Below are 15,647 nucleotides of genomic sequence, written 5' to 3' on the forward strand. Positions count from 1 at the left end.
AAGTTGTTTGCGATATTTTTGAAGGCGTTTGCAATGGCGGAAAAGCCAAAAAAAAAAAAAATTGCCGCGACGAGTTGAATGCAAATTACCCTCAACCGGACTCTACTGCGCATGTGCCCCACCTGACATGGTTTTTTAATGGCCAAGATTCTATGTATGACTCGCCTTGCCCGACAGGTTACTAAAAATTTCTTGTGTTAACGGGTTAGTGAGGAATTATGAATCTTTTGAATGGATAGGACCAAACAACGCAGAAACACACTGCTCGAAATATTTTTTCTTGCCATATCTTCTGTTGTCGAGATGCGCCCGTCAGACGTCACTAAAAACATAGACTGTTCACTGTTCCCTATTTTTTCGTGGGATTTTTGAGACTCGTTTGCTTCTATCGAACTCCCGCCATCTCGGTTTGTAACGGCGGGTACAATTATGTTAGCGTACAAGAATGAAAGAGACACAAAGGAAAAGGCAATAAAGGAAGGAAGCATGATTATCTCCTCATAACTAGTCATCGAATACATATCAAACAATAAATGAAGAAATGCGCACTTTGGACCTCTAAAAGGAAATAGTTGGTTAGCAACGGGTTTTTCGGATTCGCTCTCACGAAGGGCTAACGCTCCAAACGTTAGCACTCGAATGCCTTTATGGTGGCCAATTTACCTTTAGCTATCAACTCTACTGATAAACCAAACATTCGTTTCTATTTCCCACCGACTCAGCACCACAGTTTATTTAGAACCTAAAGACAGATTCTGTTTAGGTCATGTGAAAATAGTTGTAAAACAAGGCGTTCCTATTAACGGGTTCAGGTGAAATTACGTTGTAGCGCTAGAGTAGTTATGGCTCCCTACCTCTTCTCTCCACGATTCCTTTTTAGTTTCCAGTTCGTCAATTTGCTTCTCGGCTTCTCAGAGCGCACGTTCCGACTCTTGGAGCCTGGTTCTTAACTTGGCAACTTGTTCCGCCGACTCTACTGACGGCTGGCGCGTGCGATTCTCCAAATCCACGATTTTTGCCTCCAGGTTTTGTATGATTGAATTGCTGGCGTTTCTCGACTGTTCACCTTTCTCCTGAAATGAGATTTCTGTTGTTTAACATATCGTTAAGACCTTCTTACCGCAGAACCACTACTTTTCTGGCCTCGTTTATCAACAGAACTGTAAAACCCTGGAATACTATCTGGCATCTTGCCTCTCCTGACAAATTTTCCAGTCTACGTATTTCTAAGAATTTTCTACGTGCTACCTATTTTACCTTATTAGATATCATCTTTGACATAGACATGCCTTGCACCTGGTTCCTCTCCCGTGACCGCTCGTGCCACCGTTCGTAATCTTCGTGTTTTATTAGTGTTCTCATTTGTAATTTTTACTTGATTTTTCTTAGGTTGGGATTGCGCCTCGCATGGGTATCATATCCCGTTCGCGCTAACCCTTTTGGTCTTTCTTTCTAAATTTCTTTCTTTCATATTTATAGTTGATCAATTAATTAACTTATTAATTAATTGACCAATAAAGCTGAAAAGAAGAAACATACTTCTTTATTTTAACATGGATCTAACTTTTGGTCTATGAATCGAGTTTCTGCACGAATTTGACAGGAGGATTCCGGCCTAAACCAGCACGGGTTACTCTCTGGTGAGTTACACACCGGGAATACTTCATAAAGGTCTGAGGAGGTGCCACTTAAAGGGATCCCTTTTCACTCTCCTTGTACGTGAAAGGGTATCGAAATTTAATATTTTAGCTTTTAGAAAGGTTACAAAATAAACCGTGCACCGAAGGGGATGCAATTTTAGTTTTATGTATGTGAAAGCGGTAAAATCGCGGTAAACGTTGGTATGTGAAAAAGTAAGGGGCTGATATAACCGAGGGGATACTCCCCGTATTAAGTCTACCTTGAACCCCACCTCCGCCCTCCTCGAGGCGGGGGTTGGAGGGGGGGGGGGGGGGGATTATCCCAAATCGCAACGGAGGACAGGCAAATAAAGGACATTTAGTCTGACTCATGTTCCTCCTACACTCTATTGTTTTTGTTTTAAATTTCGAAGAAATCTCGGTGGAAATAAAAAAATATTCTCCCTGCAGTGGCTCACACTATAGAAACTACTAGGTAATCAAGAATTATACAGTGTAGGAGAACTCACTTCAGTTTCATTTATAGCCTGTTCCAGTCGTTTGACCTCTTCACGGTGTTTGCGGTTCAAGGTGATGATGTCCTCTCTGAACTACAAATGGAAGACGAAATACAGTCAACTGTTCCTAAGGCGGACTAGACTATTAACAGTCACCTATTTTCCGTGGGATTTTCGCAATTCGCACGCTTCGATCAAACTGCCACCATCTTGGTTTAAAAAAGTTTAGGCACTCTCCCCAGGTCGCGCTCGCTTTTACAAACCAAGATGGCGGGAGTTTGATCGAAGCGTATCTAGGATATAAAACACTGAGGTTGTTTTTATTGCATTTCCATCCTGTACGTTGCTCATTCGTTTTATAATTTCAGCTATTCGCCTAAAAGGTCAAATCTTCGAAATGGCAGTCTCAGTGGCTTTTGTGCGGAAGAAACTAAGTATTAAACAATAAATTAAAAGCAATAGAGTGGTTCTGTCTAATTGGGACTATAATAATAAATATCGGTCTGACAATTGATGTTCTTAAAAATTTCTGAGGGACAACTATCAGCCGATAGTCTCTTGACAGAAACAATTAACTGTATAATTAGTTTTCTATTGAAATTTGATGTTCTAGAAATAAGCATTAAAATGAAAATGTTACTTAAGTAGTAAAGAGCTAGTTTTAAGAACACCAAAGTTTCAAGGGAAACTATCACACTGATAGCCCCGAGACTGAAGAGGTTTTTGTTAAATCGTACAGCTGCACTGAATTTTCTTCCGAGGAAAAATCTTTCAAACTGGCATTTTAAATCCAAAGCTCCCAAACGAGGTTATTCAGTTTACTCTTATCCCGGAACGCGAATTCAGTTTTACAAACAACCAAAACGGCTTTGAACTTTAATTAGACAATGTACGCTTACTTTATCCTGTGCAGCCTTTGCCTCTTTCTTCCACGTAGCAAGCTCCTCAATATGCTTCTGTTGTTCCTCGTCCATCTCCTTGGAAAGAGAAACGAAGGGACACAATTAAGAGAGGTAAATAGTGAAGTACAGCCTGTAAGAACAGACGCCTTTTGCGGCTTTTGTTTCACCCAAAAGTCGACTCATCTCGCACCAGGCTAAGTCAATCAATGATTGCCATGAAATTCTTAGTACCAAGCGAATTCAAGAATTGCTTTGCTGTTTCCAAAAGAGGCAATTTATATTCCAGAGAAAATATCATTAGCCATCCCCTGAGGGGGGATCCCGGGCAAGGGAGGGGATTTTGTTGAGTTCTCTCTCCAAAGCGCAAATTTCCCCCTCTTGGAGGAGACATAGTACAATCAAAGTTAAGAAACTGCTCCTCCTAGAGAGTCATCAAAGTGAAAATTGTGAAGTTAATAGCTAGACCCTCAGCGTTCAACATCATCTTTGTTTAACAGATCACAAGAACTGTGGTACCACGGCGCAAGTATATCACACTGGATCATTGGTTGAATCTTTTTGTCTGAGCTGACAGAATCCGCCATCGTCGAGCTCTTCAGAGAACGCGGCACTAGACGAACGCAGTTTACTTCATGTACAGCGGTGACAGTTTGCCCTTCATTCACAACGACTACAACATGGCTTCTTGTTTTACAATGGCCCCTGCTTTCTTCGTAGCTTAAGGCACGAGAAAACAAGCCTTCCTCATTTCCTACTCATTGCTGGGCAAACTATGAAATCAAATCTCCGTAAAATGGTCAACTTGCCCAGTCCGGGCCCATCCCCCGGGGGATAGCCGATGATAGGTGCATAGGGCACTTCACTATGAACCTACATGTATGCACCTAGCTTTACTACTATTTTTTTTTTTCTTTTTGCTTTGTTTATTCCTACTTTCGAGCTTTACTTTTTATTTAACCAAAAATCCATTTTCAAGCTTATGGTGCTACACACTGGTCTAAAGGGAGTGTCATTAAGCCTGTCAAGGCGAGCTACCCCATTTACTAGGCTGACATGTAACTCGCGCCCAGCATACTACTAGGATAAGCAAGGTCGAAAGTACCGTGCAGTGATAGAGAACGTTTAGGGCGGAGTAAAGGAAATATCTGAGTAACCGAATGGAATCGAACTGATAAAGAAAGATGGCAATTTTGAAGGTCGGGCTTGAAATAAGAAAGATTTAGCATTTAAAAATGTACGTCACGCGCGTGGGGCAAAAAATTTCTGAGACCCTAACTGGAAAGAAAGAAATACCTTTTGAAATGCATCTGTTAACTCTTTCCACATACTGTTTTTCTCTTCGTTAAACTGCGCTTCTTTTTCCTTCACGATTTTGTCAATCTGGAAAAAAGAAAACCAACAGAGGTAAGTCACAATGATGCAGTTGGGTGTATTGGTGACAGCACTCACCTCCCACCAAGGTGACCCGGGTTCGATTTCCGGACTCGGCGTCATATGTGGGTTCAGGTTGCTGTTGGTTCTCGTCTTTACTCCAAGCAGTTTTACCCCGGACACTTCCTTCTCCTCAAAAACCAAGATTCAAAATTCCAATTCGATCTGAGAGTGTTTCGAATGAGTGCTATGCGCCTTGAAAAGCCGCTTTGAAAGTAAGGGTGCGTTCCTTTTGGGATGATCCAGATCAGGATCAATGATAGAAGATCACTCGAATTGGGTGCATCAATGAAACGAACCGACCAATCATAGCGGGGCATTTTTTGGAGATAATTTAGAGACAGTTATTTTAAAAAGCAGTAAAATTGAAAGCAATGTCAGGCAGTTTTTTTCTCTTTTTACCTTTTCTTCCTTTATTTTTTAATTGAAGCAGAATTATCTCTGAAAAATGCATGCTTACCACACCCCACCCCCCTCCCCCCCCCAAAAAAAAAAAAAAAATTATGTTTCTGGATACCAAAAGCACCTGCTAAGTTCTGCTTTCACTGCATAGTTTGAAACCGCGAAAAAAATATCCCTGTAGTTGTAGTTACCACCCATAGGAAACCCGAGTATCTCGAGATGCGCAGAACGTATACGCAGTAACAAAAGTAGGCACCGTCCTTCAACATCCTGAAATATTACTTAACAAGTTGTCTACAAAGCAAGCCCTCGGCAATATTCCAGTTGAAAGACTCATCACTTCCTTGAAGTAAGGTTTAAAAATGTGACTTTTATTAATTATCAATAAGTTTGGTAACCTTTTGTCTTTAATTTCTCCAAGAACTATGAATGGTTTGTGGAGATATGTCAAACAATCGAAAGAGTGTTTTATCCGATCTCTTAATTAAGACACCTCAAAGTTGTTTGATAACACTCGGCTGTGCCTCGCTTTTTTAATCCGCTTCACGGTGTTTGGAAATTGGATGAACCGCTCTTCCTCGTGTTCAATATTAACATTACTTTCACTTTAATTAGGCTACAATCATGGAGGAAGTCTAGCTTGCAAGGAACGTAAAACGTACATATTTCATTGTGTCAATCAGATCAAAAAGAAAACAGGCTGGGTAAAATATGATCCCTCCTTTTCCCCTTCCTGACCATCCTATGGTGTTTAGAAGTCGTTAAGAGCAACGCCTCTCTTCATCAGAGGAAACAACGCTTGATAAAGTGTGGGAGGGGTTTGAAACGTCACTTTTTTATGTATGAATTTAAGCTGTTGGCTTTATAGTTGCATAAAAAGGGGCCTCTCATTTGCAGTTTTTGTTTTACTATATTAGAAATTGTCTTTCGCTTCTTCCGTATCCTTACTGTATATTAACTAACCAAATGTTGATTTTTCCGACAACCTTTGAGCCTCGGTCATTATCCTCAGTATATAGCAGTCGCCTGGAGGGGTTAATTTACTAAAAGACCACAGATAACCAAAATAGGGAAAGCTAAATAGTTGGATATGTATAACTGGGGATAGCTTGCTAATACGATTATACATTGTACATCTCTTTAGCTTCAGCCTTCTAGCGGATACGATATCCCAAGACAATCGAGATAAGAAGATAAGTATAGAGCTCGAGTCATAACTCGATTTTAGTAATTACTCCAGCATGCATGTTCCAGTAGCGCGATTTTGTAGGTTCTGAAGTTTCACAGTCAAGCTACCCTAAACAACACTACTAACATGGGTCGTGTGGTGGAATTTCTTGCAGTGTGAATACTTGGTACAATACTCACGTGATAGTACAACGAGGGAACAGGCCAGTGTGCATGATAACTTCCGCCCGCGAAGAGACGCGAGAGGCGATTTTAACGCGGGCTCGTGCTTCTTCTCCATTGAGAAGTAAGAAATAGACTGCTCAACATCAATATGGTGCAAGATCAACATACTATCTTGAATATAAGTTAGACTAGGCGAACGACAAACTAGAAGGTAACAATTATGCTACAGTGTAAAAATAAAGAATTCTTAGTCTTTGCACTGAATACGCATTGAAACCACTTTTTTCTCAGGCGAGGACGCGCGTCCTCAAGCGAGGACGCGCGTGATACTCTCGTACTTCGTGGATAATCAGCGTGCCAGACATCGAGAGCGCTCGGGAACAAATCACTCGCGAGCGTTCTCGATGTCTGGCACGCGGATTCATCACGCATTTCATTACTTTTCGTTGCTATCAATGTTTAAAATCAAACTAAGGAAAAAACTTAGCATTAAATATTAAGAAAGACAAGAATCACCCGGCAAGCAGCAGTCTTAGCTAGAATTTCGGTAAATCGGCTAATTAAATTCAGTTTTCCGCTTTCGATTTAGAGTTCAACTAATGACTACTCCGATTCGGCTTCCCTAAATCACCTTGATCCAACCACCCATCCACTATAACTAGAATAGGACTGGGTTATAAGATGTACGCCGCTTCCTCTAGTGTGTATGTTAACTGAATCTATTGAAAGACCTTGAAAATCCATTTTCCATTCCTGAAGAGGACCGATAGTAACAAACAATATAACTTGTACTCATTTGCTTCCGACTCTCCCCCTCCCCCTCCGGGGCGATTCCCTCCCCCTCTCTGATATCATCCGTGTACTCGTTTATCCTTCATCGTTCAGGAAATATCAAGTTTATAAGAAGTGCAGGAGTACAGAAATTGTCACGACAATTCGTTTCACAAGCACGGCATTGAATCGTTTTCTCACAAAATGTCTTCTAAAAGCCAAGGTTTATCCCTGAGTCCCGGCACAGTTTTGTCTGTTTTTTGTTTGCTTCTTTACTCTGCTGGATTCGTTAGAATCGAGGTGAAGTTTAATGATCACGAACAAAGGCTGGTAGCTGTCGAGGAAGTAATTTCCAACATCAGACAAGGAAATGCGGACGCTTCAATTAAAAGGTACAGCAGTTTATTTCCATTTTGTTATTTAGTCAGCTTTAGTATTTCATATTTCTGTTTTACATTTACTTCATATTTTGTTTTAAGGCAAGAACGCGATTAACAAAGGCAGAAACTTCATTTAAGCCTTCCATATTTGTATAACCGCCCTAAGGAATTTAGATGAATGCACCGAATAAAATATTCTAGCATCCAAGAACAAGACATGATTCGGTTCCTGTTTGGTACAGTAAGCCGTGTTATGGTCTTCTACGTTTTCAGTTTGGATATGAAATACTTAAGTGTGAATGAATCGTTTACTATTAAGCGCTACCTTTTTTTTAGTGATTCCGATACTTTGGAGACCTTTGGAGCCTTCTTTGCAAAAATTTTAAAGATAATGAAGCAATGAAACTAAATATCTCATACGTTTGCCAAGACTTCCTTTGTCGCTGACAAATTCTCTCGTCATGTGAGAGATTAGTTATAGGGAAGGAAATGTGTTTTCCTCGGTTCCGTGATTTTGGCAACCTTTATCGGCAGCTACTGTTTATGAGAACAACTTTGCAGAAGAATATTTAGTTTCGATTTGTCGGTGAATTGATCATTCTACCCTGAATTTAATTTCGTGTAATCCAATCACGGTGTACTCTATACGAGTGCTTGGTCTTTGTGTATGTCTGCTAATTTACGTTGCTTCTTTCTTAAAATCTTATAAATTTGATGAAAAACACTTCCTGTCTTTTCGTTCTTAATACCCGTGGGAGCAAGTTTAATACTAGGTGTCTTGTTTGTTCGCTGCATTTTTTTTTTTTTCTGGGAGGGATTGAATGTATGGTGCGTGCCTGGAGGGATTGGGGTGGAGGAGTTACTATCAGAAATGTCACTTTTAGTGGGGGTGTGCGGCTCAGTTCTTTAAACCCTGTCCTACTTCAGACCAGAAGAGGAAATTTTCGAGGACTATTGGATAAAAAAAAGCTACATGTTGCAGTTCTAAAGTCATTGAAGGTTTAACTATTTAATTTTGTTTAGAACAACCAACAGGCTTAGATATGGTAAAATATGAAGGAAATGCTGCAGCAAATTTGCACAGAATCAAACGGAGCAGTGGCAACGTCTGCCCTCGAGGATTGCCGGGACCACCGGGGAGAGCTGGACCCAAAGGTGACAAAGGAAGCCAAGAGAGGAGAGGGAGGATAGGATCACAAGGAATGATGGGACAGCCTGGCAGAAGCGGAAAACAAGGAATTATGGGCCCACCAGGATTGAGAGGAGAAAAGGGAATTAAAGGAGATACTTGAGCACCGGGTATTCCAGGAATGAAAGGTGAACAAGGAGAGTCTATTTCTGTACCAAAAATAACACTGTCCTCTTCTCACTTGACTGTCAATGAAAGCACCACAGCTTCGTTACTGTGCTCTGCCTCGGGAAATCCCACTCCACAAGTAGCTTGGTCCCGAGAGAATGGAGTGTTACCTAGCAGCAGAACTACGGTGACTGCAGAAGGACTGATGCAAATTGACAACGCGCGACTTGAGGATGCTGGGAAATACAAATGTGTGGCGCGAAATATTCTGGGAAGGAAAGAAGAGGTTGCCAGTCTTGTCGTACAAAGTAAGCATTTTATATAACTGTGCAGCTTTTGGTAACATTAGGAAATGTTTGGTTGGTTCATTATTTAAAAAAAAAAAATACTTTTTGATCTAGTTCTACAATGATTTTGCTAACTTTTCACCTGTTTCAACACAGAGAGCACAATTACTAAATGCTGATTGGTCAACGCAGGAGGTATTTTACCCTTTAATTTTCTGTTTATCAAGGCGAAATTGCTCACTTCTGATTTGTGAACGGCCAAAAATTCTCAATTCTGATTAGCAGAGCATCCCTGGGCTTCATTTTATGCCCATCAGCCACAAGGTGGGGCATGAAATTCAAGTGCTACAGACTAAATTTCTACCCTGTCTTACAAGAAACAGCAATGGATTATTTGTGTCTTCTATTTCAAAGTTTTCCGAAATTACCTTCACCGCGCAATTTTGGAAAACTTTGAAAATACCCGTAGAATTTTTTTAAGCTTTTTTTTCGCAACTGTTTATCAAGGCAGAATTGCTCACTTCTGATTTGTGAACGGCCAAAAATTCTCAATTCTGATTAGCAGAGCATCCCTGGGCTTCATTTTATGCCCATCAGCCACAAGGTGGGGTATGACATTCAAGTGCTATAGACTAAATTTCTACCCTGTCTTAGAAGAAACAGCAATGGATTATTTGTATCTTCTGTTTCAGTTTTCCGAAATTACCTTTGCCGCGCAATTTTGGAAAACTTTGAAAATACCCGTAGAACTTTTTTAGGCTTTCTTTTCGCAACTGCTTAAGTTGCGTAAGTAACTGCGAGTGTCTTTCTTCTAATATTCTTTCACCCAGTTTAAATGTATGCTTCATATATTCGTATTCATTTATTCATCCTTCAGGGGTGTATTACGAATTCACAATATGACCAGCTCTCGGTTGTCTTAACTGAATAATTCAGTTGGTAGAGGACTGCACCGGTATCGCAGAAGTCATGGGTTCGAATCCCGTTCCGAAGCCTCATTGTTTTTTTTTTTTTCGATCTTTCTCCTCATGACTGTTTAAGTTGCGTATAAATCCACCCCTTGGGACAGATTTTCTCCATATAAACAAGCCCTGATTCGACAGAAATCGACATATGAACTTGCGATCGACATTCGGATACTTTAATTTACCCACTGATCCTCTGTTTGACTCGTGGTTAGCGAAGTCATTTACCATGTGCTTTTGTGGAGCTTTCCCTCAGATATACTGCTATGACCTAAAGCAAATGCCAAAAGCGTCCTTTATTAGCACCCAGAACGAAGGGAGCGGCATCCAGGACGCTTATCGCCGTTGAAACTGGTACGTTACATAACTCGTCACCAGGGGCCCGTTTCTCAGTTGAAAGTCCTGGTAACGTCCGGGCCCGTTAACTTAGGGCCCGTTTCTCAGTTGAAAGTCCTGGTAACTTCCGGGCCCGTTAACTTATCGGGGCCGTTATTGGGAAACTTTATCGGGCCCGATGTTGCGTTTCTCGAGGCACCCGTAAACTTTTCCGGTAATTTCCGGGTCCGGTAAAATTGGGGACCGTTACTAGGCTCTTGCGCGCGCTTCACGCTCGTTCGCAAGAGGAGGAGAACGACTTAGGACTTCCCGTATCCACTCGATTCATTCCATTTCGCTGTTATGGATGCGGCAGGACTGTCTTCATAATTATTAAAGAACAGTGCAATACGTGCTAAGTGTAACTTTCAATTTTTTGTTGTGTCAAAGGCCGGAGCAACCGAGAGAAATCATTATTTTGCATCATCGTTTAATTTGGAAGCGATAATCAGTTGTCTAAAGTAGCTCGGCTTGGTATTTGGAATAAGGAATAGTTTCCCACAAGTTTTAAAACTGAAGAGTTATAGTTCAACTGGTGTGATTTAATCGTTTTTTTGCGGCAGACATCCAGCACTATTTTTTACCGATGCCAAATCGACTTTTGTACACTGTTTTGTGTCACAACAAGGTGCGATCAATTGAAATGCGACTGAAACTATTTTAGGAAAAGAGGGATGATTATTTTAGTTATTTATTCTCGTTTTTCTATCATGAGTAGAATACGCTTCTTATTCTTTTTTCCTCTAGCTAATGCAGCAAACACAATTTGCGTATTTCGAGCACCGCGCATAATGCGACACTCACAGCTATCGCTCTGTTATGTTAACGTTTATCTGTAGCATGTCAGATTTCTAACTCCCTCCTTCCTATGAAAATTCTGCAAATTAACACGAATAATTTCGAACGATATATTAAGCCATTAAAGAAAACAGTTTCGCTTCCTGTAGGATTAGTTTTGCGTGACATAAACCCATTTTATGCTAAAAAAAGGAAGCCATTTCGGAGTAATAATAATGTGCGCCTTTTTGTGGCGAGCGAGCCGTGTTTGCATGACAAAATATTGATTTGTTTTTCTTCCATTGTTTGTTGATAATAACAAGAAAATAGTAATAATTTCAAGATCTTTAAAATTTATGTAGCACCTATATGCAAACACCCTAAGCGTTTTTCAAACGTCATCTAAAAACAACAACAACAACAAAAATAGCTAGTGCTACGCTTGTATTTATGTGCATTTCCGAAGCCAGCGGCAGCTTCTCGCTGTGCTTCGGCTCCGCAATTCGTCTCCAAGTTCATTCACGAGCTACTAAATTCTCGCTCGTGAAGGCTGAATCTTTCTACGACTCACAGTCAGCCATGTCGGCCAGAATGGGTCGTCTTTGATAAGACTGAGGTCTTCTAACTAAACAAAACAGTCCGCCTCCGCCCGCCATTTTGTTTAGTGTTGAAACATTTGCGATTTCCCGATAACTTTACGGGTAAATTATCGGGCAAGTTACCGGGAAAATTATCGGGATCGTTAATAACGGGAGCTTCGAGAAACACCCAAAAAGTTTACGGGGACTTACCGGGCGACTTATCGGGCACGATAAGTTACCGGGTCTTTCGAGAAACGGGCCCCAGGCTTTCAATACTCATATCAGTAGCGAGAGCACCGGTCTATTGTGTGCAGTATCATGGGTACGATTTCTGCCTTGATTTGAAGACCACTTCATTCTTAATTCTAAACATCTTGTTTGTTTGTTTTGTTTTTTTTTTTCTGTCCTTTTTTTTCAGGTAAACCCAAGGTTTCTCTGTCGTTTGGTCCATTTTACGTTGAAAAGGGCAAAAACGTCACCTTACCAGTATGTCACGTGACCAGTTTTCCTCCAGCAGTAATGACGTGGGCTAAAGTGCACGACAACCTTGCGCAAACTAGAGCCGTGGTGGTTAAAGATGGACAGCTGTCACTCATAAATGCTCGAAAGGAAGATTCGGGTTTGTACAAATGCAAAGCGACAAATCTCTTAGGAGAAGATTCGGCCGTTATACAGCTTGTTGTTGTGGAGGTGCCCCAGTTCACAGTCCGACCGCCCTCACAGCTTGAAGTGGAAACAATACAGAATGCAACAGTCCGCTGTCAGGCTACAGGGGACCCACAGCCAAAAGTCACGTGGACGAAGGAAAGTGGGGAGTTGCCTGTCAGGAGATCAGAAGCTGGTGTGGATGGAACACTAAAAATTTGGAATCCTGTAGAAGAGGATTCGGGGATATATACTTGTGTCGCTTCATCGAAGGAGTTTTTTAAGGCTTTTTCTGTGTTGCGATTGACTGTAATAAAAGGTAAGGAAGAGTTCAATTCTTAGATATTATACTTTTTATCAAACATTACTCTACATAAACAGGTTCGGTCCTTTTGGGTATTCTTTTGTCCAGATGACATCTTATTCATTTTTCTTTAAGAAAGTCACCATCAAATCTTTACAAACACATCACGTATTGTGGAGGAATATCTGTGAACATCACCGGTAGGGACATGTGGTAGCACTTTTACATGAAACATAGTTTGTTCAGGCTCATGACCACACAAAATCGACTTCAATAGAAAACGTTTCATGTATGTGACTCCACACACGCTTGGGACCCGCTAACCTGGGGCGAGAGTTAGCACGCCTTTAACAATGGAATGAATGAATGAATGACTTTATTTCCCATTTTGAAATAATACAGCAAGTATATTATGCTGTTACAATCTACACTTGGGAGGAAGACTAAGGAAACTCTCGCGAGCTTTTACAAAGTAGTCTCCCTTAGAAAAAAAAAAAAATAAACTCTATCTAAATTTAGTCAAATGGTATCAGAGACTGGAATTATATACAAAAATTATTAACCAGTGCAAATAAAGTTATGCTAAGCTAACTAATCAATTTCAAAAATAAGATCTATGTCAGTATCACTTTTGCAATATAAATTGCTTGATTTTCGTTTTAAAGATTTGTAAAGATGCAGCGCATTTGACAGTCTTTGGTATTTCATTCCAGATTTTAATTATCTTTTCCCGAGTAGAATATTTTCCATAATTTGTTCTGTTAAATGTTTTGTGAAGTTGTTTTGATCCTCTAGTATTACAACTATGCACTTTAAAGTTCTCTATACAGAAGTCATCAAAATAAGGTGGAAGTACGTTGTTATTAAGGCTGAAACTGAATGAGGAGATAAGCAGATCATTTATTTGGTGTATATTTAAAAGATTTAGTTTATCAAAAAGCGGAAGGGATGGTGCAGTATATGATGAAAAGGTTATTATTCTTAATATTTTCTTTTGTAGTTTAAACAATTTTTCCAACCGCGTTGGATAAGTATTAGCCCATACAATGTTTCCATAATGGAGGTGTGGGTATATCAAACTGTAATACAGCATTCTTAGCAGTGGTTGACTAAATGTAAAAGCGAATTCTACAAAGCACACCTGTAGTTCTAGTGATCTTTTTTGTGACATAATTAATATGGTTTTTCCATGTCAGGTGTTGGTCAATAATGATTCCTAGAAATTTTGTGTGTTCAACGCATTGTAGCATCTCGTTGTTTAATTTTAGACTCAAATGATTTTTTAGTTTCCTTTTATGAGATTTGAAAATAATGAAATTTGATTTTTTTACATTTAGAGTCAGTTTATTTAGCATTAGCCATTCTTGGACAAGAGCTAATTCCTTATTTATTAACAATTCCAGTTCTTCTAGGTCCTTACATGAACAAAAAAGATTAGTATCATCAGCAAATAAAGTAGTAGATAAATTGCTGGTTGAGTTGTTAAGGTCATTGATGTATATTAAAAATAGTAACGGTCCAAGAATAGATCCTTGTGGGACCCCACAAGTAATTATATTTTCTGTTGACCTTATGTTATAATATTTAACAATTTGTTTTCTATTGGAGAGGTAATCTTTAATCCAAGCATGACATTTGCCACGAATACCATAAAAATAAAGTTTTTTTAGAAGGATATCGTGATTTACCGTATCAAATGCTTTTGATAAATCAAGAAAAATCCCTACTCTGAATTCGTTATTTTCAATGGCTATTGTTATTTTGTCGACAATTTCAATTATCGCATGATTAGTTGAACTTTTACTTCGAAATCCATATTGACGGTCAGTTAATATTCCATTTTTATTTATATAGTCAATCAGTCTTTTGTACATTAGCTTTTCCAGTATTTTGGAAAAAAATGGCAGTACAGAGATAGGTCTATAATTCGAAAATACATTTTTTTCGGAGGCCTTATACACTGGTGTTATCAATGCTACTTTTAAATCATTTGGTATTTTTCCGGTAGCAAATGTCAAATTAAAAATGTGACTTACTGGAACAGATACATAAGGAGCCACATATTTTATAACTTTGCTTCTAATTTCATCAATACCACAACTCGATTTACATTCAAGTTTATCTATCATTCTGTTCACTTCCTCAGGACATGTTTCATATAAAAAAATTGAATCGTTATAATTACCTTCAAGATATTTATAAAATTCGTCAGTATCATGGTTGAACCCTTTAGCGAGTTTGGGCCCAACATTAACAAAAAAATCATTAAAATTATTTGCGATCAAATTTGGATCATTAATTTCTACATTATCATCATTTAAAAACGACCTTGGTAAGGAGCTTTTTGATTTTTGTTTATCAAGTAGTTGATTGATAGTATCCCAAGTAGATTTGATATCATTTTGAGCTTGACTAAACTTTTTACAATAATAATTCTTTTTGGCAATTCCTATTAGATGGTTTAGTTTATTGCGGTATTTTTTGTAAATTTGTTCATTATTTTTCGTAGGATTCTTGATAAACTTTTTGTACAATTTTTCTTTTCTTTTTGTAGAACTTTTTAAGCCCCTAGATATCCATAGATTGTTATCTCTTTTAATATTATTAGATTTATACTTTTTTAGAGGAAAAAAATAATCATATATCTTAAAAAATTCTTTAAAGAATGATACATATGACTCTGTTGGATTGTTTTTCGATAATGTAGATTGCCAGTTGCAACTTTTTATTTTTTTAGCAAAAAGTTCTAAAGATTTTATACTAATTTTCCTAGTTATGTGGCTACCTGAATTAGGAATTTCAGGGCAATTTTTCATCTCGTGTTCTGTGATAGCGAAGATAGGAAGGTGATCGGATAGATCATTTAATAAGATGCCACTATGATGCCCTGTTTTTCTAGCATTGTTAGTGAAGATGTTGTCAATTAATGTCGCAGTCGATTTAGTAATCCTAGTAGGTTTTGTAATAAGTGGCATATAGCCCGAGGATGATAACTGATTAAAAAAGTTATTTGAGTAATTACAGCATTCGTATTTTAAGA

The 15,647-nt window shown here is 39.0% G+C and overlaps 2 protein-coding genes across 2 annotated transcripts in view; one reads left to right on the top strand and one right to left on the bottom strand.

The window, feature by feature from the left end:
- LOC146473813 (uncharacterized) overlaps positions 1–4,622 on the bottom strand; it is a 5,973-nt gene extending 1,351 nt beyond the window's left edge. The window contains exons 1-4 of the mRNA XM_085117920.1: positions 4,333–4,622; positions 3,037–3,114; positions 2,150–2,230; positions 855–1,073 (exon numbers count right to left, since the gene is read on the bottom strand). Of these exons, the coding sequence (XP_084974046.1) occupies positions 912–1,073; positions 2,150–2,230; positions 3,037–3,114; positions 4,333–4,533 (522 nt within the window). The 5' untranslated portion in view covers positions 4,534–4,622 and the 3' untranslated portion in view covers positions 855–911. The remainder of the gene's footprint in view (positions 1–854; positions 1,074–2,149; positions 2,231–3,036; positions 3,115–4,332) is intronic.
- Positions 1–15,647, top strand: part of LOC146473810 (hemicentin-2-like) — a 163,549-nt gene that overhangs the window by 65,076 nt on the left and 82,826 nt on the right. Inside the window, exon 7 of the mRNA XM_085117672.1 lies at positions 12,077–12,622. Coding sequence (XP_084973798.1) covers positions 12,077–12,622 — 546 coding nt within the window. The remainder of the gene's footprint in view (positions 1–12,076; positions 12,623–15,647) is intronic.

Source organism: Pavona decussata, unplaced genomic scaffold, assembly GCF_977016875.1.
Source record: "Pavona decussata unplaced genomic scaffold, jaPavDecu1.1 SCAFFOLD_92, whole genome shotgun sequence".
Classification (NCBI taxonomy): domain Eukaryota; kingdom Metazoa; phylum Cnidaria; class Anthozoa; order Scleractinia; family Agariciidae; genus Pavona; species Pavona decussata.